This window comes from Tympanuchus pallidicinctus, unplaced genomic scaffold (genome assembly GCF_026119805.1).
Source record: "Tympanuchus pallidicinctus isolate F22 unplaced genomic scaffold, pur_lepc_1.0 scaffold19, whole genome shotgun sequence".
Classification (NCBI taxonomy): domain Eukaryota; kingdom Metazoa; phylum Chordata; class Aves; order Galliformes; family Phasianidae; genus Tympanuchus; species Tympanuchus pallidicinctus.
Window position 1 is genome coordinate 5,761,920 of NW_026294710.1, and position 24,996 is coordinate 5,786,915.

The following is a 24,996-nucleotide window of genomic DNA, read 5'->3' on the forward strand; positions in this document are numbered from 1 at the left end:
GATAAATAGCCTTCAAAATGAGAAACAGTGAATGTTGTTCAGAGCACACACAGTCCTGCACCCCAGAGCAGAAAGACGGAAAGAAATTTTAATACAGTTTAATATGTAAAAAGGTTATGTTAATGCCACATTTTCCCTTGCTGTTTGCCTTTCTTCTGTTCTCATTGGTCAACGTACAGGAACTACTTTGTATCGGTGTAACCTTTTCTGTATTTTAGCAGGTTGCTTTTTATGGAGGTAGAGAGTATCTGATCTGATAGTCCCTCTTTTTAATACAAAATCATATGCACAAACAACCTTGGAAAGCTTAAAGAAAAAAAAAAGCCTAGCATCTTTGGTATGTGAGTGAAGGATAGTAAAGAAACAAGTTCACAAAAATTGGGTACTCTGAAATTTCCATTACAAGGATTGAGACCAGAGGAAAAATAAATAGAGGCAGGAGCAGAGGGTTAATTGTTTTCCCTGCATTTGTGTCTTGTGGCTGACTGATGTGTAACTGAATTACGGCAGCTGTGCAGCACAGGTCCAGCTCGAATTAGATAAGAAAAACAACACAGAAGAGAAATGCTATGAACAGCCTTGCCCTGGGAAGAGCTTCAATTAGACTTCCTCATATCTGGGGAATTCAGGCAAAAAGAAAATCTTGATTGAGAACTAGTTTCCTGTGCATCTAATAAGGTACCAATTCCTATTCTTACTTTTTTCTGAAGCTAACATTTATAACCTCTCCTTTCTTCCCCCTGCCCGTATGGATTCTCTGATGTTTGGTACAAGGCCTTCATGCCACGTACTTTCTCTCAGTCCAGGCATTCAGAAGTGCTTTCTCCTCTACTCTGCTCAGAAAGCAAAAAGCTTGTCATAAAACAAATCTTTCTCTCATGATGCTTTACAGATGCTGTTGGTGTAGATCACTCATTTGGAAGAGAAACAGACATAAAATATTGTTCTGGGGATATTTCTGCCTTTCCAAGATGCAGTGATTATTGAAGAGGAGCTTGGATATACCAAGGTGAGGACAGAGGTAAGGCTAAGATGAGGGTGAGCAGGTCTAGAAAGCCTGTCTCACAGTGAACCCTCATTGCTCTCCTTTCAGGATCAAAAGCTGGCTCCCACAGTTTTATCCCCATGCCACACATGATCTTTTTAAGGTAATTCTCCTTTGGGTACTTCCAAGTTCATACATAATCCCCAGACTGGAGTTACTACTAAGCTGGGGGTAGGCAGAACTGATCAAAATGATAAAATTCTTCCCATGTGGGAGAAGCATTCTGGTTAATAATGAGATTTTTGCATTTTTGTAGCACATCAGATTTGTGACTCATAGTTGGCTTAGATTCCAAATTTATCCTCTACAGTCTTATTCCCTATTTTAAAAGTGCATCTGATTTCTTAGCCCTAACAGAAGCACAGCGCGTTTCAGACTGACTACTTCAGTACAAAAAGTTCATTCTGAAATCTAACTCAAAGTCTTCTTAAGCTCTCTTTGACTAAGGACCTTTTGGCATCAATGAATTTTGCTATTTAGCAATAAGTCTCCAGTTATTAATTAATTTGTTGAATTGAGCTTATTTTGTTACAGACCCCTCAGAAGTACACTTGTAATTCAGGAGCAAACCACTCAGGGTATCCTTTGAGAGTGATTATTTTCAGTAACTGCCTGACAGCGACTCCACCTAGATGCCATTTTTCCATCCCATTTCTACGAATTTCCTATAAGGGAGTGCTGACGTGAAAAGAAGATGCCTCATACCTTCTTCTTCCCATTTTTACACAAAGAAATAAAAATTAGAAATGAAAATCAGACTGATCTGACAAGGTTTATTTTTTGCAATTTTTGTTCACATTCTTTTTCAACTTTTTGATAACTTGTCACAGATTATTTCTGAAAATGAAACTGAAAGGAACTTTGCTATTCTATTTAGATGTAGAGGACATGTTTTCCTTTCTTGAGTCTGACACTAACTTCCTTGTTTTCCATAAGTTCTTGGAGAACCAATCACAAATAGTGTAGAAATTTTTTTCTTTAAGTCATTGAGCATACACAAACATCAGCAAGTTCAACTGACTTTAATTTCAAAATTCTTTAAGCATTTTTTTCTTTACTCTTATCTCTACTTATTTCTTTTGTTGAAAAGTGTACCATTGAAAAGGTGATCTCTCTGAATATTTTGATGAAGATTGATAGGAAGAAAACACTGAGTACTTCAAGTTTTTACACATTCTCAGCGATACTTTCCTTCTCTTCGTATTTATTTTAATGTATTTCTGTTACCTTATTACCTTTTATGCTTTCCTTGAGGATTATTTGGATATCCATCTGACTTACTTAAATTTCCTTCTGCATTTAATAGGACACCATCCATCTAACAGGAGTTGTATCATCATGGTTGGAGTGTCTGAATTGTTTATTGGGTATGACCTTTTGACATTAGCTCCTTTCATTGAATGTGGCACATTCGAATATCAGACCATTATTTTTAAGAGGAATTTCAACACAATGCTTTCTGTAGAGATATAAAGCTTTTAACACGAGACATGCAAATGTTCTAAAAGATAAGCTTCAATGTAGCAGCATTATCATTTTGCAAGGTGTTCAGTTTGTCATTTTCAACTTACGGATTTCATTTTTCTTAAGAAATTAACAACAACAAAAATTCTCCAAGCCTGCAAAATCACCTTCCAGCTCCCACACAATTCAGGTGTAATTTTTGCATGACTGTTTAAGGATGCGTGCATCCTAATCATTACATTTCAAACACACTAACAGCACAGGAATGGTTTGAGAGTGCTGCCCATGAAGCCCAATATTTTAATCTCATAAAGCTTTAGACTGTCTTTGACTCTTTAGAATAAATGCTAACTAGAAGATGTCATTACACAGAGTCAGTATGCAGAGCTATAATGAATACAACTCATTGCTAGCCATCAGTGATTGGGATGCCAGTCATGCAAACCAGTCAGTGGACCTCTTCCTGTTCTCAGTAGCAGGCCTTGCATCATGACACCCCCTGGAAATTGAAGCAGCCCTGATTTGTAACCTTCCTGGCAGTCTTCAGCAGAGACAACAAAGCCTTAGCAATCAGGCATAGCCACCAGCTAAAGGCTGAAGTGCATTGGCAAGGTGGCCTGGGAAGCTTGCACAACTGTTGCCATCTGTATTTATTCTCAAGAAATATGCTCGTTCCAGCTATGAATCTGGCAATTTTATACAAATTGATTTCCCATTGTGTTTCTTTTTTCCTACCAAATGTGACCCTGGCAGAATATGCATTTTGTATAAACGCTTACCCAAATTCATCAGTGCTTCTCTTGATCTGATGGCATTTGATGAAGACAATGTTCATCTCATATTCTTACAGTGTTCAAACACAGAAAGCTGCCCTCTGCTTAATGCTTTTAAAATTGAATATTAATGACTTAAACGTAAATAAGAAAGTAGTTTGTGTGTATGGGAAATGTATCTTAATAAAATCTGCTTCAGTTCGAGTTAATTCAGACTATGCATCCATGCATAAGAACAACTGAGGTATAAAATTGGGCACCATGTTTTCTGGCAATAATGAGAAGATAATATTCCTATGGAGTGTTTAAGCGACATCACTATTGATAGGTTAATTAGAAAGAAAATTGTAAAGCTTCTCTGAATCATTAGAATAAAGAGTCGCCAATACATGTGAGCTTTGCTGCAGAATCTTTGCTCTGGCCATATTTTATAATTATTATTAACTATGTTGTTAAAAAAAGCCAATCAGCATATACAAACAGAATTTTGGAAGCAGGCAAAATTAGAAAGAAATATATATAGTTTTACTGTAATTAAGAAGCTTTTCCTTGTTCAGCTGTTTCTAAACTGTTTGTGATAGCCCTGTGTACATTTGCCTCTGCTAGCACATCTCTAAGCAGGTGTACAGTTCCCTGTTGCACAAAATGAAATTAATTGTGGATGCATATTTTCATACTCTGTTAAATGAGGAAATCTAATGAAAAAAAAAAAGCAGTCTCAAATGATTTGTGCAGAGGGCATTGCTATCTGTCATTTTATTAATGAGTTTTCTAATTAAACCTCAGGAAAGAGACTAATTACACTTAATTCCTTTTTATATGGGCATTCCATTTTTATAACTGAAGCTTGGATTTTGCATATTATTTGTTGCTGTTGTTATTGTTGATGAGTCCAAAGGGCCGAGAGATTGTCTGTTCTTGGAAAATGAACAGAATAGCAACTCCAGAATATCTATCTTGGTCAATTGCCAGGTGATGTTGAGCCCTAATATCATTGCCTCAATGTAGGCACACGCTGGATATCTGCTCTGCAAATTTCCTCAGAGAATTTGTTGTGCCTGGAAATCCCATGGTGTATTTCCAGATTTGGGCTTCCTTGTGTGTACTGTTGATACAAAACCTTGGACTTCTTGGTAAGAGAAATATATTTTGCTTTGGAGGAATTACAATGATGTGTTCCGTGCCTCACTTGAAGCGAACTCCAATAAGGGTGTCAAGTGATAGTTTCTTCTCTTTGGTGGTCAACCAGCTGTTTAAGCGGGGAAACAGCGGAGAAGATGCCTTTTCCCCTTCTTCTGAGAGAGGGGAAAACATGAGAGCTGTTACTGCAAAAAGAAAGCTTGGAAACTGAAAAATGTGTACGACTACATGTCTGTGTACAGTGAGGAGTGCACAAGGGAAAATGAGGTTTGCAGTGGTTGCTAACAGGACAGCAAAGGAGACTTACAGTTCTATGGTAGACTTGATGCCTTCTGCAGCACTGCTGCAAAATAACTCATGTATGTGCATTAAAGATGTCAAAAAAGGAAAATTCATTACCTTACTTGTGTGTAACATTACATTTTTAAACAGAGCTAGAATGACTCAGTGTAGAATAATGTAATGTTAATGGCTATTTCACCACTGCAATCATGGATGGGAACCAGTCGAGTCTGTTAAAAAGGAAGAAAAAAAATTCTGCTATCTCCCTGATGGATTCAGATAGTTCCATTCCCATTAGGGAAATGCAAAGCAAACTCAAGATTTGACAAACAGATTTTAAAGATCTTCTGCAGAATCCTAAGCATAAGTGTTCATGGGGAATACTTCATCCAAAGTTGCATTCAAACAGGAAAACAGAAAAAAAAAAAAAAAAAAGAACTCTAACAAGGAAAGTGCTAAAACAAGAATTAAGAATATACTTTCAAAGGACCAGGGAATCAAAATCTCAAAAGATAAAGAAAGGTTCCAAGATAAAAAAGCAGCCAAACTTGTGCAAAGGGCTCAACAGAGGTCAGCCTGAGAATGATTCCAACAGCAATATCAGTGGGAAAGTCTGCAGAACAAATTGATAAAGAAAATAGGAAGAAACCACCAGATGTAGATGGCACTCATCCTCAATTCTAAAGGAATTTGGATATGAAACTGCTGAACTATGCGATGTAATCTGCTGTCTAGATCAGAAAATGGCCTAGTAGCAGAGGAATGGGAAGTGGCAAGTGTGACACCTGTCTTGGAAAGCAACCAACTGAGTCTCCTGCTCATTCCAGCAGACGGACGGAAGCAATAAGGAGGGTGAGGAATAGCTGGCACATGGATAATTATGATATACTAGAGAAGGATCAGTGTAGCTTTTGTAGAGGGAAGCTGTTCCTCATGGAACTATTGCTGGTCAATGAAGTCGACAATGACTATATAGATAAATGTGATCTGGTTAGTATACTGACATTTTCAGAAAGCTTTTAATAGTAAGAGCCTTCAGTAAAGGCTCTGCTGTGGAAGGAGAAAGAATAGGGTCTGTTAGGTAAGAGATTAAATTCAAAGGGAAAAAAGCTGGAAATAAGTGGTCAATTTTCACAATCAAAAGACTTTACCATAGTGATTATTCTGTTCAGTGTATTTGTAAATGGCATGCTGAAAAGGCTGAAGATTGAATGACAAGATTTGCAGGCAACACAATACCATGCAGCACGTGTGGAAAATTACACACACAGTCACTCCAAATTAACCATTACTCCTGAAGAGACAGATCTTACATCCTTGTGATTAGTTCTATGAGATGTCAGCTCAATCAAAAAAGCAAACAGAATGTTAACCACTAGGGAAAGAATAGAGATTAAATTAGAAACTGTTATTTCATTTAAGAGCAACAGAATCTTGAAAACTGCAGATTGCTCCGGCACTTTCACCTTCAAAAGAATGTGATAGATCCAGAAATGGTTCAGAGGCCAGTGAGGATGGTCAGCAGTAAAGAAGAGCTCCTTTATGAGAAAGATGAAACAGACTGCTAAACCCAAACAAAAGAAAAGATGGGTGTGACGTTGGTCAGTAGAATAAGAGATATGAAGATGAGGAAGAAATTATAATATTACTGTTGTAGCTGTAATTAAAAAAAAAAAAAAGTTTTTTTAAACAATACAAACATTGATCTTTGGAAACTCTTGATAGAGTATATCAATAATGTCAAAGCACAGCCATATTCAAATAAATGGATAGAAGTAATTCTGAATACTAAAAATGAAAATTCCAGCATAACAAATCTGTACAATGCTGACTGCCAGGGGCTTCGCTGTTTTACCCAGTGAGCAATCATTCGATATTTGTTCTACAATCCTTTGCTAAGGTAAGCATTATCTACTCATCCTTTCTGGAGTGATTATACTAGGCTGGGTGGGATGTAGGAATAGGTCTAATATTCATATTCTTTCACCTTCATATGTGAACTCTTCCAGTTCTGGCTTGTGGTAGTTTGGAAAACACAGAAGAGAGGCTGCCTTTGTCATGTCTGTGACGGGGCAAAATGTTTCAGGTGTCAGAGCAACACAATTCAGTCTATTTTCATTTTTTTTGAAAATTCCAGACACTGGATTTTTGAACTTAGAGCTGATTCATTTTTAGACCTCGAAAGATTTATAAAGCTTCTATAAAATACAGAATTAAATATGGTGTCTGCCTTCCAAATAAGTATCTTATTCATAAAAATTAATGCTAAGCCATTTTCAGCAAGATTATTATCTTGTTCCTTTGAAGGACTTTGCTATTAGACATAGAGTTAGAAAGATGCTTTGTGCCCAACAGAGTACATTTTTAAGAGAACGATTTTAATTACATGTGATAGGAATGTTCTTTCACCTTGTCTTTCTCCAAATAAATTTAAAAAAATACAACATTCAGCTTTTTTGAGAAATGCTGAATAATAGTTCACATACAGTTAATCCAGCCCTGATTATTAAGGTTTTACTCTGTCAAGATATATTCAGCATCCTGTAGGACATTATTTTGCATTTCTTTGTTGCAGACACAAGAATGCTGATCAGCTTAATATCTACACGCCAATAAATTCCTTGAGTCTCACCACTCACATTAACCCAGTACCCAGCTCTGCTCATCACAGTCTGACTTATGTACAGCTCAAGTGCTCAAATATCCCAGTTGAATTCCCAGAGTTCAGATCAATCACACCCACTCTTGCTACAAGTGAGGATGGACAGTGATTTATGTAGTAGGGAATTGGCACATGAATGAGATTACCCCAAGGGTCTGTGCAGTTCAGTGGGAAAACATAGCTAAACATCTTACTGTACTGTTCAGATGGATCACAAATCACAGAATAAGTGGATGGGACAAAGAATCTTTCTCTTTATGTTCTACTGTAATGACAGTGTTGACATTCACTGAACGCTTACTATGAAGGTAAGATTTATATTATAGCATAAAGTAAGACAGGTAAGCCGCAGGATTTAAGGGTAAGTGCTAGTTATGTAGGAAAGATTGGCTACTTAAGTGACATGAATCACACTGGAGGCACTTGTCTGTTAGATATGTGCACAAGACCCTAGTCAAACAAGCTGGTGGAGCACTGTATGCTCCAGGGGCATTCCTTTGTCCCTTAGGTGTGTGCATAACATCCATTTTTTAAATATCTAAGCATCTAATTATTAATGACTTTTCAGTGTAATTTCTGACAGCCCTCTCTGTATTTCAAAGACTTCAGTATTCTTTCTGATCCTGAATAGGACTACAAAGTTTGCTGTGGCAAATATTAACTGTTACACTGGTTAATCCTTGGTTTATTTTTTTTACTACTATGTTTTTTTTTGTTTTTTTTTTGTTTTTTTTTATTACTGTGATTGCACTAAATGTTTGTAAGCAGATAATGACTGATCAAGCCTTTTCTCTTTCCTTCTACCAGTTTCTTTGCTGTAAATTTCTTGACTGGATAAGGAGATGTCACTGTCATCCATTATTTCTACTGTGTGAAAACCACTTGTATTTTTAATACTTTTTCTTTAATCACTGCCAAGCTGAATTGAGCTTCTTGCTCACCATACTTATGGACAGCAACCTCTGCAAATCCCAAGGAGACCTTAGCAAACAGCCCTCTGATGTGGGACTAATGGAGCAGCTTAAACAGACACTACATTTGTCTTTAATAAAAAATCTTGGTGAGGGTTCACACGAGTGAGGAGCCAGTGCAAACTGTGGGGTCTGCACAGCAACGTCCTCTTACAGATTTCTCCTTACCATAAAGAAATCTTTCGTTCTTCCTTCTGAGCTTTTTCTGTGGTATTATTTCACATTTACCTCTTGCGTTTGGAGCTATAGAAAGCTCCAAAAAGCTGAGATAATCCTACAAAAACGTTTTCTGGAGGGTCCGAATGAACAAAGCAAAATGAGTGGAAAATAAAATCACAAGGATTAAGAGGTAGCACCTCTTGTTCACCTGTCTGAAGCTACAGGTACTGCATGTGATTGCTAGAGAGTATTTCTGGTATAACGTTTGGCAGTGGATCAGGAATCTCACAAAACAGAACATGTGGCAGCCCTTCCATTTCAGCTTGGATTTTTTCTTAGAGATGTCAGACACTAGCTGCTGAAGATGCTTTTAATATAAAATGGTGATACATTGCACAAGGACATGCATCTATGGAAGCTGAGTTAAATTTAAGCCTTAGAGACAGAAAGATAACTACACTGGTGGAAACAGATGACTTTCATCTTTAAAAACCTATAAATCAAGGTCTGCTGTAAAGCAACTAGATGAACACCAAGCAAGAGGCAAAAAAGAAAGCCAAAATGAGAAAATTCTATGATGAACATGGAAGAAAAAGACTTCTGCTTTGCTTGTTATATAAAAGCCTTCCCAAACACTGCTGGGATATAACTACCTGAAGCTGCTCTAAATTTTGCCTACATTTCAGTTCTCGTTATTTAAATAGTGAAATCAATACCTCAAGTTTATTTCTGACTTTATGACTTGACACATATGGGAGTGCCCGGCTCTGAGGAGATGATTTACATTCCCTTGTTAAACTTCACTGCTGTACAGAGTTTATGGAGTCCAGATAGATATCTGACAACATATTGCATATTGTCCTGAGAAGTTGGAAGAGTTGGTCTTATCCTAATTAGTTTCTTCTAGGGGATGCAGCTAGCAATATCTAACTTTCACTTATCACTCTACTGTTTTGAAGCCCAACATTTAGGTTTTTTTAAGTGGTCTTAAGCTTATATCTCCCATGGCATAAGAGAGGGCTTCAAGGTATGATTTTCATGAGCACTCTGCCCCTCTTGCTGCAAGTAGCAATGCAAAGGCTATGTCTTCAGAAAGAAAAAGTAGAAACAATTGCCTGACCTTTCATTTGAGATATTTGCAAAGAAGGAAATTACAATTTTGAATAATGTTGAATATTTGTACATGGGCTTTGACAGTAATTTCAAATGAAATGCTTATGCCTTCCATGATCTGAAACCCCAGTTATGTTTCCTTCTACGTAAGAAACTGGTTTCTTCTTGGCTGCTTGCCTTTTTTGGCCATTGGCTCTTGAATATTGTATTCTTTTTTCTAGGAACGATCCTAGATGCAGCTGGATGAAGTTTTTTGAATAAGGTGGTATCAACTCTGTTATCATGGGAAAGGATGAAATACACAGATTGCTAGTTTGCAGAATGCCATGAACCTGCCTACATCACCTATTAGTTACTATTAGAGGGTGAGTCTCACTACACTGCTCATTTGGCAAGCTAGAACAGACTGAAGCCTCACAAATTCTTATGCAGCAACAGCATGGAAGCTCACAATAAACACTGCAGGAATATTTTGTCCCTTGTGTCTATTTCTAGATCCAAGTCTGTACAAATGAAATAAAGAGGAGCACTGGCAGCAGACAAGCAACAAAACAAAGAGCCAAAGAAAGAATGCAAAGCATGACAGATATAAAGCTCTGTGGTGCTTGTGTTTTAGAAGTCTGTTTTACAAATCTACTCAAAAATGAGAAAAATTGTGTTGGTAGATATGAGAAAGTTAGAGATAGGGCTAACTGGTGTACGTAGACTGAGAAAAATGAGGTGACAAGGCAATGAAGCTAGAACTGTCAGAGATAGGAAGTATGACTGTTATGGTAGAAGTGAAAAAAAGGATGTAACTCATGAAGTGACAAATGACACAGATGTACAGTGTGTATTAAAAAGCAAATTTTGTCCTCATTCTTCACGAATTTCACATTCAGTAAGCCTAATTGTGCAATATATTCTGTATTCTTGCAGTCTGCAGCCACAGGCTCTTTGAGGCTGGTTACAGTGAGCATGCTGGCTGCTATAGATACCATTCACAGCAAAAAGAGATCTGTTGGTCATATCTCATACATCTTGGAAACATGATGAGTATTTGTAATAACTCTTCTGAGAGCAGTTGACGGTTCCCCTCCCATTTTCAAGAAAAGGAGAAAGGAAGACCCAGGGAACTATAGAACAGTGAGCCTCATCCCCGTGCCTAGGAAGGTTATGGAGCAGATCCTCCTGGAAGATATGTCAAGGCATATGTGAGGCTAAGTGATCTGAGACAGCCAGAACGCTATACCAAGGGCAGACAATGCCTGACCAGTGTGGTGGCCTTCTACGATGGGGTGTCATCAAAGCCTTTGATATGGTCCCCATCACAGCCTTATCTTTAAAGTGGATAGATATGGATTTGAAGGCTGGATTAGTTGGTGGATAAAGAGTTGGTTGGTGGCCACAGCCAGAGTGTGTGTCAACGGATTTATGTCCAGGTGGAAGTCAGCCATTTGTGGCGTCCCCAAGGTCTCTGTCTTGGGATCGGTGCTCTTCAACTTCTTTATCAATGACATAGAAGGATTGAGGGCACCCTCAGCCGGTTTGTGGACACCAAGCTGATTAGTGCAGTTGATACAGCAGAGGGAAGAGATGCCATCCAGAGGGACTTGGACAGGCTTGAAAATTTGCACTACTGAGGTTTAACAAGACCAAGTGAAAGATGTTGCACTTCAGTTGGGGTAGTCGTGTATATTAGTACGCTTTGGGAGAAGAACTGAGAGCAGTCCTGAGGATAAGGGCTTAGGGGTCCTGAGGGATGAAAACCTGAATGTGAGCTGGCAGTGTGTGCTTGCAGCTCAGAAGGCCAACTGTATCCTGGACTGCATCAAAAGAGGGGTGGCCAACAGAGAGAGGAAGGTGATTGTCCCCTCTCTGCTCTAGCCTTGTGAGGCTCCATGTAGAGTATTGCATTCAGGCCTGGGGTTCCCAGCACAAGAAGAGTGCAGAGGAGGGCCACAGATATGGTCGGAGGGCTGGATCACCTCTCATGAAAAAATGTGGAGGGAGCTGGGCTTGTTCAGCTTGGAGAAGAAAAGGCTCCAGGGAGACCTCATTGTGGCCTTCCAGTAGTTAAAGGGGAGCTTATAATAGGAGGGCGACTGACTTCTTACACGATCTGGTAGTGATAAGACAAGGGGGAATGCTTGATCATTGTTCTCAGTGTGAGATGAAGAAAAATATGATCTATCATGAGACTCATTTAAATAGACCTGTAAAATTGTTGCTGGTAGAGTCTGAATCTCCAAAAGCTCCAAGGACTGTGCTCCACATCTTCAGTGTTATGTTCCTCAACTCTGATGACTGATTCAATTTACCACTGTTGTTCCTTACAGCATATGCCATATTATTGCTCTGCTCTGGGGCTAGAACTCAGAAGGTCTCAGAGAATCTATCTCACATTCAAAGTTCTTGATAATAATTTTCTCTTTTATATCATTTTCCTTATATCTAATGAAAGTTTTCTTCAATACTTCTAAGCTGTCTTGCTATTTATGAAAATTCATTTGTTTCACTGAAAGTATTTTAAGCCACATTTTTCAAGTTCTGTAAACAGTTGCTGTAGTAGACTTCAGAATTACCAATTGTAGCTTAATTTCTGCTCCACAGATAGAATTAAGAGGAATCTGTACTAGCTGTACATTCCACAGAAGTCTTTTGCAATGAATCTTCTTATCTCTTATCCATGATTTGCAGTAAAATCCTGACAATATTAACCATAGTTTTTGACTTGACATATGGATCTATATGAAGTTACGTAATTACAGCTTTGACTATCCAACACTGGTTAGAATAGTTTACCAGCCTCTGCAGAGGACACTTGCACTGCAGACTTCTGTGTCCTTTGATGGATGTTTCCTTCCCATGGCTTGTGATGGATGAGTCCAAGTTAAATGAGGATTTATTCTTCTGCTTTCTACAGAGAGTATATGAGCCCAAGCAAAAAAGTGAGTGCATGTAAAAGTACCAGGACCAAGAGTAGGGCACTGAGACTGTGAAAGTTTTAAAATTGTTTTTTAAGGCAATAACTCGTCAAACCTTAAAATGTACTGCAGTATATATATAGGTTGTCAGAAAGTGGTCGTTGGGTGGAAAAGCAATATGCAGCTGAGACTGATGAACTCTGTATGACATCAAATCAGTAGTCTTCCACCTTTCAGGTTCCCAGAACAAATCAGAAGAAAATTGAAGAAGAAGGCTCAGTTGGTCATGAAGAGCAATTAAAGACTATTTTAGATCTTGCAGTCCTAAAATGGAGAGTTTCTCTGTGGATTTGTTTCCAATAAAAACACTAACTGCCTGGCATGCCATTCCCAGGGGAAAGTAAGATCAAGACTTCTAGCTGGAAATGCAAACGGGGTAACAAGCTTTATGAAACCTTCTCCCTCTTCCATAGTTCTTTTTGGAGACAGACAGTTCTGTCCGGGCCAGCAGAAACCCATAAATCACAGAACTTGCTATCCTCAGTCTGTGAGTCTGTTCTCTCATCTGCACCAAGATTCACTGGAATTCAAAAGATACTGAAGATGAAACTAGAAGGGTGTTCCAATTTCTGTCTCTCTTCCTATCATCTGCCTTCCAGTATTTGAAGGGAGTTTATAAACATGAGGAAAATATTTTTTTTTATGTAGACAGTGTAAAATAGATAGTAATAGGACAAGGGGGAATGGTTTTAAACTAAAGAAAGGGAGATTTAGATTAGATATCGGGGGAAGTTTTTTACTGAGGGGGTTAAAATAAGTATTAAACAGGAGAATACAACCCAAGCCTCAATGACTGGGATGGAGGGTAAAGCTGGTTTCAAAGAGTGGTGCATTGAGAAAACTCTGGCTAGAGAAAACTCCAAGTTTCAGCTACCTGTCCAGAATTAGACTTGGCTATATGTTGTGGCCACATCAACAAGATTTAAAATAAGCTATCTTAGAAAATAAATTAACATTTTTCATGATAAGTTACAGGACTTTTCCTAATGAAATTGAAAAAAGCTGTGTAATAATACATATTAAGCATATATACATATACATATATATACATATATATATGTATTTGTATATTTATGCTGCTCACATGGTGAATAACTTTGTTCCATGGTACTAGTTTATTCAAATGATGCACAGATTTTAATGTATTATTTTTGACTGATACACATTATTACTTGAAATGAACGTCTCTAAAAGCATTGTACATCAAGTTCTGTTGTCTTAGTAATATTTTTTCCAAATACGTGATTCCAGAGTTTATTAAATGCACAATTTTTTCCAGATCTTGAGTCACATTGTCTGATAATGTACATCTTGCTTATGGCCTTTTATTAAGAGCAGCCAAGTTTCATGGAACTGTTTAATGCAGGAAAGAACGATAACACCACAAATGCTTTTCAGCTTAAGTTCTAGCTGCAACATTAATGCAGCCTTGTTTAATTTCACACAGCAAACATTGTGGAAATAGTTCTCCACTTCCTGTTGCCCATCTGGCTTTCATCTTGCAGAAACTGATTATGCTTTTCTTCTCTACGCAAGCTCCCAGCGTCAAGAATTTAAACTCCATGCTACAAATGAGGACTAAATTAATCCTAGAATTCTGCAAAGTGGCAGATTAAGAGTGAATTAAAAAATAACCAACAGAAAAATACTAATTCTACACAGACTAACAGAAATGCTTTTTCAGTATGAATGATGAGATTGTTATGACTGTGAAACAGAATCCATTTAACAATCACAGCATTTACAAAATTTGTTATTACTACTGTAAAGAACACAAATGCAATAAGAGGTGTGTATCACCAAATAGTGAAACTGATCCCTACAGGTTGAATTATATCAATAAACAAAATCATCAAAGGATAGGAAGCAATTTGATTGTTAGTACATTAACACAGACCATGTCTTCAGTATCATAACTATCAGCTAAATTTCTCACAGTTACCACTGCTTTTGTGACTAGAGAAATAACTGTTATTTATGCCAGTATTACTATCAAAGATGTACTAAATGCTTCCACAGAGATTTTGAAGATGCTTTGATATGAGTGCAAGAATAAGAAAAAAAAAGTACAACGAAATGAAAGCTATTATCAACAAAAACTGATGCATTTCTTCCACAAAGAATCTATGTAATTTCAAGTTGTTTCTTCAACTCATTCACAACTAGATTGTCTTATTGCAGGCATTTGGTATTGGTTCTTTAAAACATAATCAGAAAAAAATTACTTTCTATTTGACCCCATCTGTCTGATCCCATCCCAAATACATCAGTTAAAGTTGACAAGCTTTTTATAATTTTACTTACCCTCATCCTTCCATTTCTTATTGCTGGTCCATCTTCTGCTAACCTCAGCACAAATAAATCCATTTTGTATTCCCTTCCTCCTCGAATACTAAACCCAAAACCTTTGGCTCCCTTCTCTAAATCAACGGTGAAATAATCGAAGTCCTATACAGAAAAATAAACAACAACAAAATGGAGGACAATTAATCATAATAATAATCAGTGACGTAATAGGCATTAAAAAAACTTTAAAATACATCTCTTCAAATATGCATCTACTCGTTAATACAAGCAAATGCACCTTCAATGTATAATTCTGCACTGTCAGGATAGATGAGAATAAGAACAACTGTTTTGGTCATTAAAATTGGATTTTAGCAAATATAAATGCCTACATCTAAACTATCCTGAAATGATGTCATGCAGCAGTTATCTAGATTCAAAACTTTCAGGGTGATTTCCACATTCACCCTCAATACTGTCATGGTACCAAAGGGCAAGGTTTTATGTCTATACAGAAGTTCTGATCTGGCAAGTGGGATAGCAGGCAGTTCCTGTACAAACACCGTTATAATGCAAAAATTAGTAGTAGTGGTACCTCCTAAATTCCTGGCAGAACTTACAGAATCATACAACTGTTTGAGTTGGAAGAGACCTTTAAAGGCAATCTACTTCAACTCCTCTGCAATGAACAGGGAACCTGCAGCTAAATCAGGTGCACAGAGCCCCTTGAGTGTCTCTGGGGACGGGGCATCCACCACCTTTCTGGGCAACCTGTGCCAGTGCTTCAACTCATCTTGCTCAGTAGGTTGGACTGCATTTCCAAGGTTCATCTAATATTTATTTGAGTTTGTGAGATCATGCCTGATCTCATAGAAACTGGTGGCACAAGCTTGTTTCTCTTCATCCAGACTACTACTGACAAAAAAAGTAATTTTATAGATCTGGATTCACTTTTACTTATTTATTTATTTGGATTAGATAAAATCTTGATTTTCAGCAATGCTTTAGAAATGCCATCTCACCTAAATACTTCTGCTGATACACGGACAGCTTATTTTAGAACTTTGATTTTACCTCTCCAGTACCTCAAAAACAGCATTTATTTAACACTGTAGTCGCACAATTAGAAATGCAGCATTATTTGGCAGATCACAAGGTTCTTCATTAATATTAATGGCTCTTTATTCATGTCCTCTACACAGAAACAGTAACTCAGTGTAAAAACAATGAAGGTGCCTTTTCCTCTTGTAACATCAGCTGCTTTAATAATACATGATCTCTCTCTTCCAACTGCAGCACTTTCCATTGAGGAGAGCTGTCAGCATTTTGTACCTGGGGCTGTCTGTAGTCTGACAGGGGGTACTGCCGGGTGTCGGGAGAGTGCTGCCTGTAGTCCAGCAAGGGTGGCTGCCTGTAGTCAAGGGGTGGTGGCTGCTGGTAATCCATCACAGGAGGATGCCTGTAGTCCAGGGGAGGCTGGCGGTAGTCAGTTGAAGACTGCCTGTAGTCTGTAAATGGAGGTTGTCGGATATCAGGCTTCACATCCTGTCTGGCTTTTACTTCTGACCTATAACTGAGAAAGGCAAAATGGCTTCATTTCAGAAAGCAGCAAAAGTGTGAAGAAATATGCATTACATGCCATATCCAGGAGTAAAAGCAAATTGCCTGGCTGCAAAATTCCACAGAGCAAATTTTCACAGATAAGCAAAACTTTTGAGGGTAAATAGTTGAGGCATCCAAAATCGGCAAGCACTTCTGAAACACAAGCATAAGCATTTCTCCCTCAGGTCATACTGTGTAATTTTCCAGCTGCTATCAGTGAGATTGGGATTAGGCTCAGAGAGAAAGACAAAGAAAGAAGCATCCTGATTCCCTTTTATCTTGCCTGCCTGAAAGATGAAACTGCATGTAAACACCCCAACAATGCTTACCTTAAAAGAGTCCACTAAGTTTATGACATTCTGTCTCCGGAATTAAGATTTCTATAGAGTAAATGAAACAACAGTGCAGACTTTCATAGCCCCTCTGTTTCAGTGGCATAAATCATTAATATTGTGAACTTCTAAAGGTTAAAAAAGGATGCATTCTTTTTACTAGCTGCTAACTTTCTAATGAAAGGCATTTGATACAAAACACGTTAATACAGTGTTTATTATTACTGCATGCACCTTGCAATAGTGCCTGGCTGCAAGCCCACAGAACATAATCAGTACTTATTGAAAGAAGTCACACAGGGTAAAAGGAAAACAAATTTGGTTAATGAGGAATTAATAAGAAATAAAATATTGCTTTAATTGTCAGCTGGTTAAAGGAAGATGAGTTCTAACATTTCAAAGAAAATGGGACCTTCTGTAGTGCTGCAGCTGACCAAGTGACCGTGTGTGTATGTGACTGTGAAAGCAATTTTGAAAAGAATTTATTGATTGAAATAAATGGCAGTTTGGATGAAGGAGAGCATCGGTTTTGCTCATGTTAATTTATCTCTGAGAAGATAAGTAATCGATCCAAACAATTTGGAATGTTTTAGATATGTTTCAGAATTTTGTTACTTTGATAGTGCAGTTACAAAACCACTCTGGCAGGTCTTCCTACACACTGACTTCAATTAACTCTGTGTCTGACCAGACACGAAAGTACCAGAACCACTACTTTCCTTTAGCATTTATGAGAAAATGGAAATAGCCTGCTGCCAAACAATCTTTTAAAACCTGTACATCCACAGTGTCTACAGTAAGACTTACATGTATACATGCAATCCTCTCACTTTCTTTACTCAGCATCTTAATCCCATGTAAAAAGAAGATGGAGAACAAGAGGCTTAATGTGATACTGAGCCTTATTAACAGTGAAATAAAGAATACTGATTAGGATCTCTATGAGTTTTAAGCATCTTTTAGTATTTTAATTTTGATACAGAAGCAATATATGTGACTAAACAAACCAGATGTAATCATATTTATAAAATCTGGTAACAGTCACTTTACAATTAGCAATAGTGGTTCTTTTTCTGGACTAAGAGTCAACCTTAGGCAGGTTCTCAGTGTTCTACCACAGCTGTATCTAAGATGAGAATGCTTTTGTTTACAGCTGTTGAGTAGGTAAATGGACTAATGACCAATTATAGATCATGACTTTCAGTTAAACCATAACAAAATTTCTTTATGAAACTTTAATTAGTAACATTTACAGATCACCCTTGAAAATTCCCAAATCAGCAGATATTAAACATTGACTTACAGTTACCTAGAGAGACTTTCGTGAAAGCTGTACACTGCATTTCGTCAGAAGTGCATGCCTTTTAAAAACTGATCACTTTTGGAGAAATATTCAATAAAATATAATGGAAAGAAATCTGCCAAGTGTGACTAATTGAGAGAAAACTCTTTTGGGCAAGTGAAGGTACTACATCTGCTGAACAAGAAAAACTGGAGGGTGCAGTGCATAACAACTGAACTCAAGTATCTCCAGAAGCAAAAAGTTAAAATTCTGTAACCAGTACCTACTGTATGGGGACAAGGGCCTTGACGTATGTCAGTTGCTGAAGATTAGCATAAAGACAGCACAAACAGCTTCATTTCACACACCAAAAATTAATCTGAAGACTAAATAGCGTTGATTGGAGATCACAGAAAGCTGCATCATTGCATAGCATGAGTGTGCTTTTGATATATTAAGCATTTAACACATCTGTCCCCTGCTATTTCTTTTCCATCTCTGATAAACTTTTTCAGTGCACATAAATAAGTTATACACGATAAATTGGCTGGAAAACTATGCACCATGGAGAAAACCTTTAATAAAAAATATCTTTGTGACTCCAGAACTGCAATGAGCTAAAGAAAATGACACATAAGATCATGGGAAAAAGGCCATTCATCATCCCAAGTTGATAGATCTGCTTTGTGACTGATAACATAGTAAGAAAGTCCTATGCTATTTATGAAATGATTTGCAGGGAATATGCTAGTATTCAGCTCCCTAGTAAAAACATGATCCCAGTGGATATTTAAAGAAGTTTGGGCAGATCTCTATAAAGAATAATATTAGCCACAGAATCACAGAACTGGGGTGGAAAAGACCATAAAAACCATTTAGTTCCAACCCACTAGCATATGCAGGGACTCCTCCACTAGATCAGATTGTCCAGGACCCCACCCAGCCTGGCCTTGAGCACCTCCAGGGATGTGGTATCTATAGGTTGCTCCAGTGCCTCACCATCCACACAGGAAATAATTTCTTTGCACTATCTAAGTTAATTATTCCCTCTTTTAGTTCAAAATTGTTATATCTTGTTCTATCACAACACTCCCTGCTAAAGAGTCCTGCTGCCTTCTTGTAGGCTACTTAAGTTATGGCAAGGCCTCTATAAGGTTTCCTGAAAGCCTTTTCTTCTCCAGCCTGAGCAATTCCATCTCCATCAGCCTCTCTTCTAAGGAGAGGTGCTCCAGCCCTCTAAGCATCCTTGTGGCTCTCCTCTGGACTCACTCTAACAGCTCCATGTTCTTCTTATACTGGGAACCCCAGAGCTGAGTGTAATATCTGCAGATGGGTTCTCATGAGAGTGGAGTAGAAGGGGAGAATCTTAACCTGCTGGCCACACTGCTTTGGTGCAGCCCAGGCTACTCACAGAAGACATGTTAGCACAGTTTACCACCTGTGAGCATGATCCCAACAGCACTGGGTGTTAGAGACCATGCCATCTCCACGAGGGAACTGCAGGCCGTGAAGTTGCTATTTTCTTACCTGTTCTCATGTCCCTGCAGCTGCAGGGGCTGTGGGAGTGTGGGCTGTGCCACAGGGCTGTGCTGGGTGACGGGGCTTTGCTGCTGGGCCAGGGGGCTCTGCTGTTGCTGCTGCTGCTGCTGCTGCTGCTGCTGCTGTTGGGCCAGAGGGCTCTGCTGCTGCTGCTGCTGCTGCTGGGCCAGGGGGCTGTGTTGCTGGGCCAGGGGGCTCTGCTTCTCTGAGCTGGGTGCTGAGGCTGGGCTGTTCAACTCTGCATAACGGGAAGCCAGAGATTAAAGAGCTGTCACAGAATGGTATTTAACACAGGGCAAAGGTAGCTGATGACCATTGTCAGTTGCACTCCAGAAATGTATGATTTGTCCCTTTTGCTCTCTTGGGTTATAATTACAATTTTTAAGACGTCTGAGGCTAATAGGCTCCTCTTGGTATTCTCTGCGATCTGAAAGCCTGGCCAATTCTGCAGCTCTGGTTGACAACCTCATTATTTTAAACCCAAATGAACAGGGCAAATGGCTTCCATGCGTCATGGTTGCTACAAAAGCCTGGAAATACTGATATTTGAAAACTTTTCATTTTGAGAAAATGAACGATTTTAGTGCTCTCAGCATTATTATGGGATGACAGATGTTGTCATGAAAGCTAAACCACTCGTGCACTGCTCTTTGAGCTCAACAAGAATCCCCTGTAGTTTTTGCATCTTTTGGGACTGTGAACAGTAAAATATTATTGATGCCAAATGACCAGGGCTTCACACCGCAGAAAACCAGTCTTCCTTTTTCCAAACAATGTAAAACTCAAAAAGATGGAGAGTCTGGGCTGGGAGATGGCTTCTACAATCAGGCATTACACTCTACCTTCACATTTCACCCCGAAGACACATTTGGCATCATCGAATGTATTTCTCCCAACACACTGGCTCAGCATTGCTTGGAAGCATATGAGAAACTCCTATTGCCAGAGGATGGAGAACTGCATAGGTCATCATGTATACATTATCAACAGCAAAGTATACACTGTTTTTTTTTTTATTCCTGCTTGCAACAAAATGAGTGAGGCCAGTGTGGCCAGACAATAGGTAGGCAAGATTCAGATCTTGCCCAGATCTTTGCATTTGAATCTAGTTTGAATTTTGAACTATTTTATTTTACATTTTGTAACAAGTGAGTTTGTCTCATTTGACTGTGCTTATAACAGCTTTCTGCTTCTTTAATTTATGCTCATAATTGTTCTAAAAGTTTAGGATGCTTTATTAAAAATCTTTTCAATTTAGGCTTAATCGTCAAAAAAGCTTGTATATCTGCACTTAAAGCGCTCCTCATGCAGGCATAAGCAATACTTGTCTGTGTAATTACTATGCTTAAGGCTTTAATTGCCCATTTTGCATCTGTGAGCCTCTTTTGTATTGCAGAGTTTCAGAGGCAGAGACTGAGAATATTGTCCTTGGTTTCTACATTACTCTCATAACTATGGATGAACAAGTCAAATCATAAGCTGCTTCTAAAACTGTTTTGCATTTATATGGCATTTTTCACCTGAAAGTACATTACAGAGGTATTAGATTTTTTTTCCTGATTTATAAACTGGGAAGCTAATCCCAGAAGGCAAATGAGGCATCCAATGTCACCCAGCCACACGGGGCAGCCTTGCCTTGCACACGCAATGCTCCACCAGCAACCGAGAGCAGCTTGTAGCACTGCATCTGCTTTCCTTCTAGTTTAACGTTCCCATTTACTTAAATGGGAAATACTTAAATGTCAGTAATTTGCTAATATGCATTATTCAGTGTGCAAGGAAAGCCTAAATAAACTGCATGGACTGCATACAGCAAAACACTAGTTTGTAGCTGCTCACAAGACTGACCTCTGGTGATCATACACTACTGTTCTTGCAGCTCTCTGGGGTGAATTCTGGGCTTCTGTGTTTCTGTGTTCTTCCCTTCACTGAGTTCATTTAGCAAAATAGGCACATTCCCTCAGTGACAATCCATGGCCAGTGTCAGGCTAATTCCTCACCCAGTTGCTGGATGCAACAGCAGAAAGTGAGGGTCACTCAAGTAATTAAGTAATTGCATTACCTCGTGTATGTGACTCTTGGTTCTGATGGTAATCAGACCATTAAACTACAAAAAGTCCTGAAATCAACCTCAAAACCCATGAAACCAACATCAAAGGACCTCCACTGATAAGCCTGTGTAGTAATGATCAGAATAATTAATCTGTCTCCTTATCCTCACCTTATAAATGAGATATTTATAGTTTCATGTCTTTCCTGCCTTGTGCTCTTATCCTTGCACATGTGGAGGAAACTACCAAATCTGAACTCTTCTTTCACATCACTTTGTCACAGGTAGTTGATATTGGAACATGCCTGGTGACAGCCATTGCAGTGCCTTGTCAGTCACTTTGCTGACTTAAAGTTTTTGTTCAAAAGACATGAACTTGAAATCTTGCTTTCTTATAGGATACTTTTCCATGTAAAAGGCAGTTGTTACAGAAGACATGAAAACTGAATTTCTATTAATCTGTTCTCTCTCAGATTTCTCCAAATTTCCTTTGAATACCTTTCGCATAACAAGAAACCTTTTCAAGAATTCAGATATTATTCCAGCTGATTCTAAGGCTGTAATTTTGGTGTACTGTATGTTACGGCTGAGAATGTGAAACAAAAGATGTTCTTTCAAGCACTGACATAATTCAAGCTAATTGGAGGCTACTCAAAATTTTCTTCCTGTTTTTAAGGGCCATTGACTTACCCTCCTGAGGAATGATGCGAAGTGTTACACTGAGACCTGCATCTTTAATTAGCTTCACAATATCTGCATGAGGCATGTTAATGATAGACTGGCCATTCACAGCTAAGATCCGGTCTCCGACTTTAAGTTTTGCACAGCGATCAGCAGGACTTCCATCAATTATCCGCCCTATTTTATGGGGTACAGCTAGACAAGGAAGAATAGTCACAGTTAGCTTACGCAGCAGTAAGTGGTGGTGCTACAAACAGAAGAGCTAAACTGAGCTACTTTGGGAGAAACTTCCACCTGAATGAAAAGATACTTTGTGCATAAAACACTTGGCCTTATACAATGCCATCTGTATTAAAACAACATAGATTTTGCTAGAAAATCAGAATCTAGATGTGCATGGCATATACATACTAAGTCCATCATCATTTTTATGGTTCAGCTAGTTTACAAACCAGGCACGTAACAAGACAATAAACAGATCAGAAGAAGAATAAGGCATTAAAACACTGAAGGGGATAAATTTTCACATTAAGTAGTAGTCTTAAATTGTCTCCCACTTCTGAGTTTACAGAATCCTTTTGTCTGTATTTTGTAATACAGCCTCTACAGACATGATTTATTTTATATACAAACAGATTTTACTACTGAAAGTGCCCAGGGTTCACTACATTGTTCTCCTCCTCCACACAAACATTAATTGATAAGCAGAAATCATACTGAAGATTTATAGAGATGTGCTGTTTTCTAATTAGATGCATGTCAGTATTAATTTGCAGTTAATTATGAGTGTATAGACACATTAACTACATCAAATAGAAGCACACAAATACATACACATTCTTAAAACTGTACAGATCAACTTTGCTGCTTTTGCTCTTTGTGGTTCTCCATCTCCCTGTGTGCTCCATCTGTTCTCTTGTCCTGTCTTTTCCCTCATTTCCCACTGAATTTTCTCATGTTTCTCCTCCCATTTTTACCTAAATGGATAGGCTATAGCTGACTTTTCCCATCTCTCCATCTCTCCCCCAAAGAATATGGTATTTTTCTTTTTATTACGTAAAATATATTTATCACAATTTCATTTGATTGTTTATTCTATTAATATCATAACAGTGTCTAAGAATTCCCTGCCAATCCCATACTTCAGTCATAGCAAACTTAGCCCAAAGCTGCTCTGCCTCGCTGTCCACCTCCAAATGGTATTTAAAAGCATTTTTTTTCTTTTTAAAATAATATATCCTTAAATATTCTAACATCTAAAGAGAAATTTGAAAAGATGAAGCAAAAAATGAATTAACATTTCCTTGAGATATCTTGGCTATCAATGCTATTATCAAACAAAACACTAACCGGGAATATTTTCAGAATACTCCATCACTGCAAAACAAATTTCTCAATCCCTTGTATGTATTTCCTGAAGGTGATCATGACAAACACAGACTGCACATCTCATGCAAAGTCACAATATGCACTCCTCACAGTGATTTTTGCTTCTAATAAGGATGAAAGTGTTGCATACAGTGTTATAAATTAATTTTCTGAGAACTAGAAATCTAAGTGAATACTCTGAAATGAAAGCCATAACCAGATTGCAAGCTTATTACAATTATCTTTCAGGCAAGAATGTAAATTAAATTATGACTTCAGTAATACTGAATAGATAAGGCTTGTTTACTTCAGAAATATTTTACTGCTTAGGAAACAGGCAAATAGCTTATCTGAGTATCTGTGGTCATTCTATACACAACTGGCCTCATTTTGTAAAGAACTTGATTTTATTTTGTCCTTGATGCCCAGATTCCTCAAATAAGTAAAAGTGTAAATTGGCAGTGAAACAATTTACATTTACAGAAAGCCCTTGATCAAATCATTTCACAAAGCACCACTAAGAGTCATTTAAACTAGGACTGAACCATTGCTGTTGCTGTTATGCAATACAGGAGCTGTCTGAAATTACCCTGCCTGTGCTACGCATCAGTAGAGATCTGAAAATCTGAATGCCTTATATGAGTGAGCAAGAAATTGAGTAGGAAGAAAGGAGAAGCATTGCAGATGAGATGTCATAGATAAAATTCCCATGCTTGCAATTGTTAACCCTAAAGATGTTTTTGCTAGTGTAAATAACTTACGTAGGGACACAACTTCAGTAGTAAGGGAAAAGAGGGCAGGGAATCCTGTTTATCTGCCAGCACAATTTCTGTTGGACTTCTTGCACGTGATGAGTGAATAGAGCAGATGTCTGCGTGTTTGTGATTTCTGCTAAAACCAAAGCTGGGTGGGATGGCCATGACAGTCTGATTCAGCTCCAAATCCTGGGAAATGGAAAGGAAAGAAAAAGAGAAGGAACTTTTTTCCCCTATTTCTTCCTTCTAAGCCAAATGGACTTTGCCTGTCTGATGAAGGTAACTAAATGTTCTGGGATCAGTTTGTCCTGCAGTGCTATGAAACAGAAGAGTGCTCACACCTATCAAGCATCTTCTCTACAGCACTTTGATTTTTGAGGATTTAGTCCTTCTCATTTGAGGATATACTGGTTCAATGCACTGATTGCTCTCTCCAGTGGAGCTCTGCCCAAGCCTCCTCCTAAACAATAATACCATGGCCATCATGCTCTGCATATGGAAGGGAAGAATTTATTGAAGTACTTTT

General features: G+C 38.2%; 1 protein-coding gene across 7 annotated transcripts in view; it reads right to left on the reverse strand.

The window, feature by feature from the left end:
- MAGI2 (membrane associated guanylate kinase, WW and PDZ domain containing 2) overlaps positions 1 to 24,996 on the reverse strand; it is a 699,053-nt gene that overhangs the window by 25,435 nt on the left and 648,622 nt on the right. For all 7 annotated transcript variants that reach the window (XM_052680840.1, XM_052680841.1, XM_052680839.1 and 4 more), the window contains 4 exons: positions 22,357 to 22,542; positions 19,605 to 19,854; positions 16,194 to 16,434; positions 14,880 to 15,023 (listed from right to left, as the gene is read on the reverse strand). In XM_052680840.1, the coding sequence (XP_052536800.1) occupies positions 14,880 to 15,023; positions 16,194 to 16,434; positions 19,605 to 19,854; positions 22,357 to 22,542 (821 nt within the window). The remainder of the gene's footprint in view (positions 1 to 14,879; positions 15,024 to 16,193; positions 16,435 to 19,604; positions 19,855 to 22,356; positions 22,543 to 24,996) is intronic.